This window comes from Sphaeramia orbicularis, chromosome 3, assembly GCF_902148855.1.
Source record: "Sphaeramia orbicularis chromosome 3, fSphaOr1.1, whole genome shotgun sequence".
NCBI lineage: Eukaryota > Metazoa > Chordata > Actinopteri > Kurtiformes > Apogonidae > Sphaeramia > Sphaeramia orbicularis.
Genome location: NC_043959.1, coordinates 53063832 through 53073119, shown reverse-complemented (window position 1 = coordinate 53073119; position 9288 = coordinate 53063832). Strand labels below are relative to the sequence as shown.

The 9288-nt window shown below is 40.4% G+C and overlaps 1 protein-coding gene across 2 annotated transcripts in view; it reads left to right on the top strand.

Annotated features, from left to right (window-relative positions):
• The window catches only part of LOC115413860 (LIM domain only protein 7-like), a 41145-nt gene that overhangs the window by 25433 nt on the left and 6424 nt on the right, over positions 1-9288 (top strand). Inside the window, exons 11-25 of one of the 2 annotated variants that reach the window (XM_030126989.1) lie at positions 2-141; positions 314-497; positions 630-1191; positions 2130-2419; positions 2690-2804; positions 3530-3691; positions 3839-4014; positions 4142-4205; positions 6055-6080; positions 6196-6303; positions 6418-6507; positions 6934-7121; positions 7373-7417; positions 8528-8580; positions 8658-8829. In XM_030126989.1, the coding sequence (XP_029982849.1) occupies positions 2-141; positions 314-497; positions 630-1191; positions 2130-2419; positions 2690-2804; positions 3530-3691; positions 3839-4014; positions 4142-4205; positions 6055-6080; positions 6196-6303; positions 6418-6507; positions 6934-7121; positions 7373-7417; positions 8528-8580; positions 8658-8829 (2375 nt within the window). Of the gene's footprint in view, position 1; positions 142-313; positions 498-629; positions 1192-2125; positions 2420-2689; positions 2805-3529; positions 3692-3838; positions 4015-4141; positions 4206-6054; positions 6081-6195; positions 6304-6417; positions 6508-6933; positions 7122-7372; positions 7418-8527; positions 8581-8657; positions 8830-9288 lie in introns of both variants that reach the window. The other variant, XM_030126982.1, reaches the window with a different exon arrangement.

The following is a 9288-nucleotide window of genomic DNA, read 5'->3' as shown; positions in this document are numbered from 1 at the left end:
GGACTTAACAAAGTGGAAGAATCGTCGCAGAAGCACTGCATCTGACCATCGCACGAAGTCGCAGGACAGGGAGCATGTCATAAAGCAGATGACCAACGGAGGTGCGACTGCTAACTTTGAAAAATATGAGACACAGAAGAGGTATGTACATGAGGTCTAAAATCATACCTAGCCTACCTGCTGTACTCTAGGTATCATCATGCTGCTAGTATTCCACTGAGAGCTCATGTAATTTGATGCCCACCCCCCACTCTCATCTTTTCTGCTCCTTTCATTATGTGGGCTCCTCTTGCATTTCATGCCAATTCCCTAGAGACCAGCAGTCACCGCTCAGCCTTAACCCACCTCCTCGTCCTTACTCCGCCTCTTCTCCGTCAAAATCCTCCAGGTCTAATTTTCGGCCACATACTCGGGCACTGCTGGCACGGACCTACGCTACTGAGACCCCTTTAAGCCCCCCAGTTACATATGCCCCCCCAACTGCAGAACACAATCAGGTGAGTTTAGACAGTTGGGTTCTATTTGACCTTCTTGATCTAGATGTGAAACAAAACAGGTGGTGTTGTGGATATACAGTTAACATTATGATGGTGCAGATGTGTAGCCTGTGTTGACTTCTTGCTTCTCAGGGGTCTTCAGTTGGAGTCATGCCTGCCTCTGATGGGAACATCCTAGGAAAGGAGACCTACTTTGCCTCAGTGGGTTCAGTTGGAGTAGGAGTTACAACACCTTCTCTGGACTACCCTTTCAGTTCACAGACACAAGACAAAGCTGTCTGCAGACCAGCTCCAGTGCAGCCCACATCACAGCAGAACCAGACTGAAAATGTCTTTAGAGGTCACATCTCCTCTCTGGTCACAACTATCCAGCCAGTCACCAGGGTGTGTACTGCTGTAGGTTACAGGGAACCCCCATCCTGCAGTGACCCAGAGGTCATCGCTGATGCAGTTAATACCCTTGAAGGACCCTCTCTGCACAACCAGAGGGTGCCTGTGGAAGGACACAGTGGTCCACTAGCTTCAGGCGTCTCCAAATACTTGTCCCAAACTGGGTCGTGGTCCGGTTCAGCTAGCCTTCCCAGAGGTTTTCGGCGATCTGAAGGCTCAGCCCGTCTCTCTTCTGTTATCACTGCCAGACCCTTTGGAAGCAAGCAGTCCAGAGTGTCCTCACTCCCAAGGCTGTGCAGTGTGAGTTATCTGAGACAGAAACGCAGCTCTTAGGTGACTAAGTGCACTGACAAAATGTGGTTAAACAATGACCACATGGTGTCAGGGTAGTGACATATATGTGGGGAGGGGGAGCTTGAATCTTGTTGTCATAAACAATTAGGTTAACAGCTACATAGATATACTAGCTCTCTTCTTACAAACAAGTATTTATGTGTTACTTTCAATGCACACAAGTACTGAAGGCATGCATAAAACATTCAACCAGTAATACAAAACGCACAAACTGGGTGGCTCCTGTTTTCACCCTTAATAAGTAAAAATCTCTGTGTAATGGATTTTCATTACCGACACTGCCTCCTCTGAACAGTCCATCTCTGATGATGGCTTTTCATCCTGTTTCAATTCAAAGTGTGTCCAATTTTGATATCAAAATGGAGTCCAAATGCTGGCGATTATGAGAAAAGGCTACAATGATAAACATCAGAAATGGTTCTCTGTCTCTTTAGGAAACACCAAAAATACTCAGCATTTTCCCAAAGTATAAGAGCTTTGAAGTGGATAGATCTACCACCTGCTGATTTTATTTTATGCAGTCTATAAGTCTGACTTTACTGGAGTTTAGAGCTTAGAAAAGTGCATAAGGAAAAGCCAAATAGGCTTGTTAATGTAATGAGATAATTTGTTGTGTATGTGTGCACTACATTTGACTGAGCTTGTGTTACCTTTGTTCACAATGGTGCAGCAGCATTTCTATTATTAATGAGGAAAGCAATCCAAGAAAACAATGTCAGGTCACTACACAATTAAATATTTCTTCTAGTCTCACATAAATATTTTACATTTTTAAAGGTGAGCATCAGTATGTTTTTGAACCTGTCACATTTTAATGCGATACGCCAGATTAATCATTACCTGTTCTGTCGGTCTGAGCACATCTTGTTTTTACTAATTTCTAGATAGACGACAACCAACAAAGTTTGCTGTCAAATAATAAGAAAGGGGGGTCTCTGTCTCTCCCCGTCACGTCTGTACTGAAAAGACAGACTGCAACCATACATCTGAAGGGTCAGAACCAAGATTCAGTCAAACAGAAGAAAGCTAACCAGGCAGAACAGGGTGCAACGGGGGAGGGAGAGGGGGAGAAACGTGCCAGTCTTTCCAGCCAAACCTCCACCCAGACCAATGGCTATCACCGTCAACTTGACATCCAAACCCAGTCGGCATCAAACACAGCCAGTGACCTTCAAAAAGTAGGTGTTTTTTTTTTTTTAAGACACAGCCTTTTTAATATTTGTAGAAGTCAGGGTAACGGAACAAAAACTGTGGACTCTTGTGCTTCACAATAAAATGATTTTTCCATCATTATATTAAAGATTGCACTGCATTGTAAATAATAAACCGGTCACTTTCTGTTCCCTTTACTATGTCTCTGTAGCAGCCAACTGGTGTCTCTAGTTTCCACCAGGAAGCAGAGGACATTGGATCACAGGGTGTCAGTTTTACTGCTGTGTCTTTTCCAGGTGGATCACAGTGACATGAGAGTGAGTCTTACTCTTAAACCCAACAGTAGACCGGACTTTGGTTTTCAGACTCATTGGGACTCCACAGGAGCAAGAGTAAAATCCATTCAACCTGGTAAGACTTTTACTTCATTTAATTATGTCTGGACTGCTTAAACTAATGATCAACAATATATTTATGCTCAGCCTCACATAGTACCAAGAGATGAGTTTTGTTGTTGGTTTTTTTAACCTTGTACATTGAAACAGGGGTATTTTAATGATGGGGACGGTAAGTCTGTTAAAGAAAAATAATATATTTTCAGGAGGAAGTTCACTGTCATATTATACGCTGGAAGAAAAGTAATGCAGATGCTGTCGGGTCACACAGTACACAGTGAGAACAGGCAAATTGGCACTTGAGCAATGGAAAAATTACATTACAGAGTAGTTTGTAAGCTTCAACAAATCATCTCATTATACAGATGGACAGGACAAGAACATAATGTCAAAGTGCAAAGAGAATTATATCATTTCATTACACAAAGCGGGGAAGCTGTATTGGCCAGTGTTGCTTTCTTTACTGTGTATATGTGAGAGTAAAAATGCGTACAAAATGCAGCTAGTGATTTAAAACAAATGAATAAATATTTAAGTACACGTGAGAGGTGTCGCTTACTCACTGCTAAAATATGCAGTTTTGGCTTAGTGGCCTACTTCAAGTATGTAACAGCACACATGTTCCTAATACTGCAGTATATTTCAAAATTTTGGAAGCATTTTTGAACCAAGTATTTTTTTTTTTTTTTTGGTTTGCCATCCTCTTTCTTCATTTTTCCGCTGCCTGTCGTCCCTCCTCAGGCAGCCCAGCAGAGCTTTGCCAGCTGTGTGTTCATGATGAGATTGTAGCCGTTGATGGAGTTACTATTGCACACTTGAATTACAACCAGTGGAAAAATAAAATGACATCTGCCCTACAAACCGGCAGTCTGACCATGGACATTCGACGCTATGGCAACAAGGGTATGATAATGATCTAATCAGGCAGCTGTGTCTTTCACTACCTCCTTAACTGATATGCTCTTTGTAATAATTCAGTTTTCCACCAGAGGTCACAAATAGTTGGTTAATGGCGTGGCCTTAGTTTTGATGGTTGGTTATTTCCATTAGATTGGAGCTCCAGTGAGGGGACTCATTACAACCAGCCAGGCCAGAGCAGGATGACCCTCAATCTGACCGCTACAGCGTCCATTCTGATAGGTTGCCCTGATCACCATGCCAACACCGCTGCCTCTACAGAATCCACAGTAATAAATATGTCCAAATTCAATGGGCAGACAGATAATGTGAGCAACATTTAGACAGATATCACATAAAACCACAAATGGCTGAAGAAACCTTTTATTTTAAATCTGTTAGTGCAGCTTTATTGCTGTTTATCGGGTGAATCTTGGTTTTCTTTCACCTGCCCAGGTTGTACAAAGTAAAGGCATGGATGAAGAGCATGCTGAAAACACCAGGACAGCCAGAAGTAAAGGTAATAGGAGGCAAAATATTCATCAGACATTACTCTATAAATAGAATAGAAAACATTTTTAACACATTTGAGTATGAACTGAAACATCTCAAATGATAAATCCTTCCCCTTCATGTAGACTACAATAATATTAAATGGAAAAATCAGAAAAGAAGGGCCGAATTTTTCAGGCAGAAAGGTAAACCGGTTGAAGTAGCTTCTGGCAGTCGCTTTATAGGAGCTTTGGTGGCTGGTGCTTGTTGGGTGTTGTGAATTTAAATTTAAAAAAAAGAAAAAGAATGTACTTATACTTCAGTTGGACCTTGATAACAGGAGTATAATCTTACAAAGCTGTATTTTAATCAAAGAGTTCCATCAACCATATAAGTGACATTTATAAAACGGAGTCAATTAAGATGTTCATTATAGTACACTGAAAGATGTGACTAGTTCTTTCAAGACTGGCTAAACACAGTGCTTGCCTTTGTGCTGCTCTTTCACTTAAACCCTGATGAGTGATTATGTCCATAATGTCATGACGCAGTGTGTGTTCAACAGATACTGGTTGTGGGTGTTGAGAGGTTACACATGTTAATTAGCACATGTTTTGCAATATAATTCCTTTGAACAATGTCTGATCTCAAATGGGATCCTATGGGGTTGTCTAGCAGTCTGATGTGTGTTTATCTCCACAATGGCTTCTCTCTTCAGGCTCTGCAGGGTTCAGCTCATGGGTGTACTTGTGTGGTAAATGTTTGCACTCTGTGTGGTGTTTTATGTGCTCTTGAAGCAGCGTGCTGGGTGCAAGACTGTAGGAGCTGCTGTTTGTTGTGGAGCATTCATAAGTAGCTGAACAAAGCAGATTTGTGTTTGTCACACAGTGTGAAATTGCCTTTTTTATGTAATATGACATGCTCAACTCTTTGCTCAAGTGGTTCTCTTTCATTATTTTCTGTGCAGTATCACTGAGCTGGGCACACATTAGCAGATTAGTTTGCTGATTTGCACACGTGTCTTAATGACATCCTTAACCCTTGGATGATGAGCGGGCCACCTCAGTTATATTTTAATGTGTAGGGCTGGATATTAAAACCTGCCATGTGTTAAGATGGCTTTTTCGTGTATTACCTCCATAAATCTTTTATTACACTTATATTGTGGTCGTCTGTGAATAAAACAGCCATCGGGGCCCTTAGCAGGACATCGGTGATTAATTTGCCCAAGTTTCTGCATCAATGCAAACGTTTGCGCTTCTTTGGTAAATAATATACAGGGGTTGGACAAAATAATGGAAACACCTTCACCTCAAGATGATAATGCCCCAATCCATACAGCTAGAACTGTTAAAGAATGGCATGAGGAACATTCTAATGAAGTTGAGCATCTCGTATGGCCGGCACAGTCCCCAGACCTCAACATTATTGAGCATTTATGGTCAGTTTTAGAGATTCAAGTAAGATGTCGATTTCCACAGCCATCGTCTCTAAAAGAGTTGGAGGGTATTCTAACTGAAGAATGGCTTAAAATTCCTTTGGAAACAATTCACAAGTTGTATGAATCAATACCTCAGAGAATTGAGGCTGTAATTGCCGCAAAAGGCGGACCCACACCATATTAAATTATATTTTGTTGATTTTTTAAAGGTGTTTCCATTATTTTGTCCAACCCCTGTCCAACCCCTGTAAATGTAGGATAAAATGATGCAAAGAAGACAAAAAGTTTAAAGCTCATATTTTATCTGATGTTATGAACTTCTAATGTGTCCTCAGCCTTTGTGTGGTGATAAGCATAACTTAAGTGATTTGATTACACATTTTGCTATTGTTAACAACTGGGATTTCTTTCACTGACGCTTCATTTTCTTTTGCAGGAGGTTCCGAATCTGCAATTTCTGATGTAAGTTTAAAGGGTGTTTTATATGTATGCTTATGCAGAGGTTGAAGGTGTGTGTTGAGTTTGTGCACTGCGTTGTGATCATGTTTGAGCCCACAGTCTGTCTGTGCATCACCAGCTCCAGGTGCCATCCCTCAGCCCCTCCTCCGCCAGCTGGTCATGGGACCATGAACAGGATCGCAGGCGTCAGGAGAAGTGGCAGGAAGAGCAGGAGCGCCTCCTACAGGTGAGCACTGTTCTTATCACAGTAGAAAGTGTTATTGGCTAACAGAGGGAATGCTTCCTCAGTCACAGTTGTCTATATATTCAGGGCTTAGTGGAATGTTTGTGTGTTTGACAGGAGCAATATCAGCGGGATCAGGAGAGACTGGAGGCGGAGTGGCGTAGGGCACAGCAAGATGCTACCGGTGAAATATGTCGGAGACCAGGGGTGAGCTTTTTCCACACTGCAATCAAATGCAGGTCACCAATCCCACATGACATAGTTATTCTGATTTATTTACTTGTCTTAATATAACAATGGTGGGAAAGTATCAAAAGTAGGACCCAGTTTGGCTGTATTTTTGGTCTTTTTATTAAGTAAAAAGAAATCTAAGTGCAAAGACACAGATGAATTTTATTGATACCTTGGGGAAAATTCACTATGCTGTGCAAACTGTTGACAGACTTTAGTTATTTTAATAACTGATTTGATGAAAACATAATTCATTGTTTGTAATTGTCTGAGTCATCAAAAATCTGCAAGATAAATGAACATTTTCTGGCCTTTGCTTTCCTGTAATATGCTTTAATGATCCCATGGAAACCATTCAGTGCTGCAGGTTATTTCTGTAAAAATAATCTGATGTATTTGAAGCTGAACGCCTGTGAGATGACCAGCGGTGTTGAGAGTCCTGCCAGCACACAGCTCCATGTGAATGGAGGGACAAATAAAACCAGAACAGATGAGCAGAGCCCTGGCACAAAAGAGCTGAAAGAAGCAGAAACACATGCTCACAGTAATGCACAAGGAGCCCAAAATGACAAGATCAGTGAGGAAGACTGGTAAATAAAGCGTTTTTTCTCCCCCTAGTGCTTTTAATCTTTTCTATCATCCCTACATTTTTATACTGTGAGTCTCTGTTTCGTGTCATTCCGTTATGTTATCCACTGAAAACATGATGTGAGAAATATTCCAAAACCCCTTTGAACATGGCATGTTTTTGAGACTTAAGATGTACTCGGCTGTCTTGCTGAATCTGCTATGCTTGCTGCTGCTCTTGTTAAGTCTTATTGCTGCTAATGCTGTTCCTCAGGGCTGAGGGCTCCTGTGGCTTTGCTCAGCTGTCTCCTGCACACAGGTCAGAACAAGCTTAGCTCAGTTTTTGCTTTTTTCCATATACTCAGTATGACTTCTGCCTCATTTTACTAACACTTCATATTTTGCTTTTGATAGTGAGACCCTAGTGGTAACATGTCAATGTGTTTATTGCAAAAAAACTACTACAAGTCAAGATTATGAGTTAGTTTTGCCAGGTTTTGTTGACTAATGACAAGATATCATGCCTTGAACTACCATACAACCCATTTTTTACTTTAATATTTGGATATGGGTGCTTCTATGAAATTGGTCTCCAAAAACAGGACATGGGGGCTAAAAATTCAAACCACGTGTAGACTAATGTTATGAAGCAAGTTTGGAAGTACTTTGGGTCTATTTTAAAAAATAAATACTTACTCAGATAAAAGAGAAACTATTTTTCAGATAAAACACATTTTTATATTATTTAACGTTATTTTTTATACAAAAATCTGCATGTAACATGGTCAAAAGGGCACAAAAATTGCGCACTACTATATATTTTTTTCATATCTCTTTATTCTCTCACAGGTACATTTTAGAAATTGAGCTAATTATGCAAGGCAGAGTGTTTCACAAAAATGACTGCTGTTACATACTCATTTGTGATTTATATGCGTTTAACTGGGCAGGTTCTGCGTGTAACACCAGTGGACACGATGGGTTACATACAAAACCTGGAATGAGGCTGCTGATTTTATGAAAAACCTGCATGTCTGAGTTAGGAAAAAAACACTAAGATCATCACATTTAACACAGTGTCTTTATTTATAGTGGTATATAAGACCATTTCAAGCCATGTTTTCAGATCAAATGCACTGACAACTCGGTAGTTTTTTATGTCCCAATTTTGGTTCTATTTTTGGCCCAAATATTTTATTAAAAATTCAGTAATTTTGGGATGGCTCAGAGCAAGAGTGTAATTTCTTTTGTATTTATCTGAGGTCATCAGTAGGTCCATCCTGGGGGAAAATATGTCAAAATTACTCTTTTATTATTGAGTCTAAAAAGATGGCAAAGTGCCAGGTACCAAAATGAACCCAGTTTCATAGAAGCACCCATATATCAGTTATTTTTGTAAAATGAAATGTATTATGCGTCTTTCCCACAGGGCAAAGTCTTTGTCCACTCCTGCATTAGCAAGCCCCCACAAACAGATAAGAGGTAAGTCTGCCCTTTTTGTCATATGATTCTTTTCAGAGATATTCTGGGCTAACCTCCAATTTTCTTGACTGGTCCAGGTGATCAGAGGAAAAGAAAAGGCCAGCCTGTGTCAAAGGCAGAGCAAGAAAGGCAACAGATTTTAGAGGAGATGAAGAAGAGGACTCAGCTTCTGACTGATAACAGCTGGATACGACAGCGCAGCGCCAGTTTTTACAAGGAGCCCATCTTTACTGGGGCTCCACTGAAGAGGTGAGATCTGCTCTTCAATGCTAAAATAAATTTCTCTTCTGTTTTCCTTACAGTTCAGTCATTATATAATTGTTCTCTCATTTTCCATTATTCCTGTTGTTCATATTAATTATGACAAATTTTACTGCTTTCCATGTGTCTGATTTGATTGTTCTGCTACTTTTCAGCAGTTTGTCAACTCGAAGATTGATGTTTTAGCCTGCCATTTCCAGGGCAGACAGACTGTACCTTGGCACTATTATTACATAATGGCCTTTCTGCAATTATATGAGCTATCTGCAGTTATTTTGCATAATTGTAATAATTCTCTCTATTTACCTGTATGAAAACAGTTGGATGAACAGAAATGTCATATTTAATCACTATGACCACATTGCTTTCTGTTGCTTGAGGTTGGATTTTCTCTTAAATGGCCTCCTCTCCATTTGCTCTCTTCTTCTGGTGTAGTTGCATATCAAC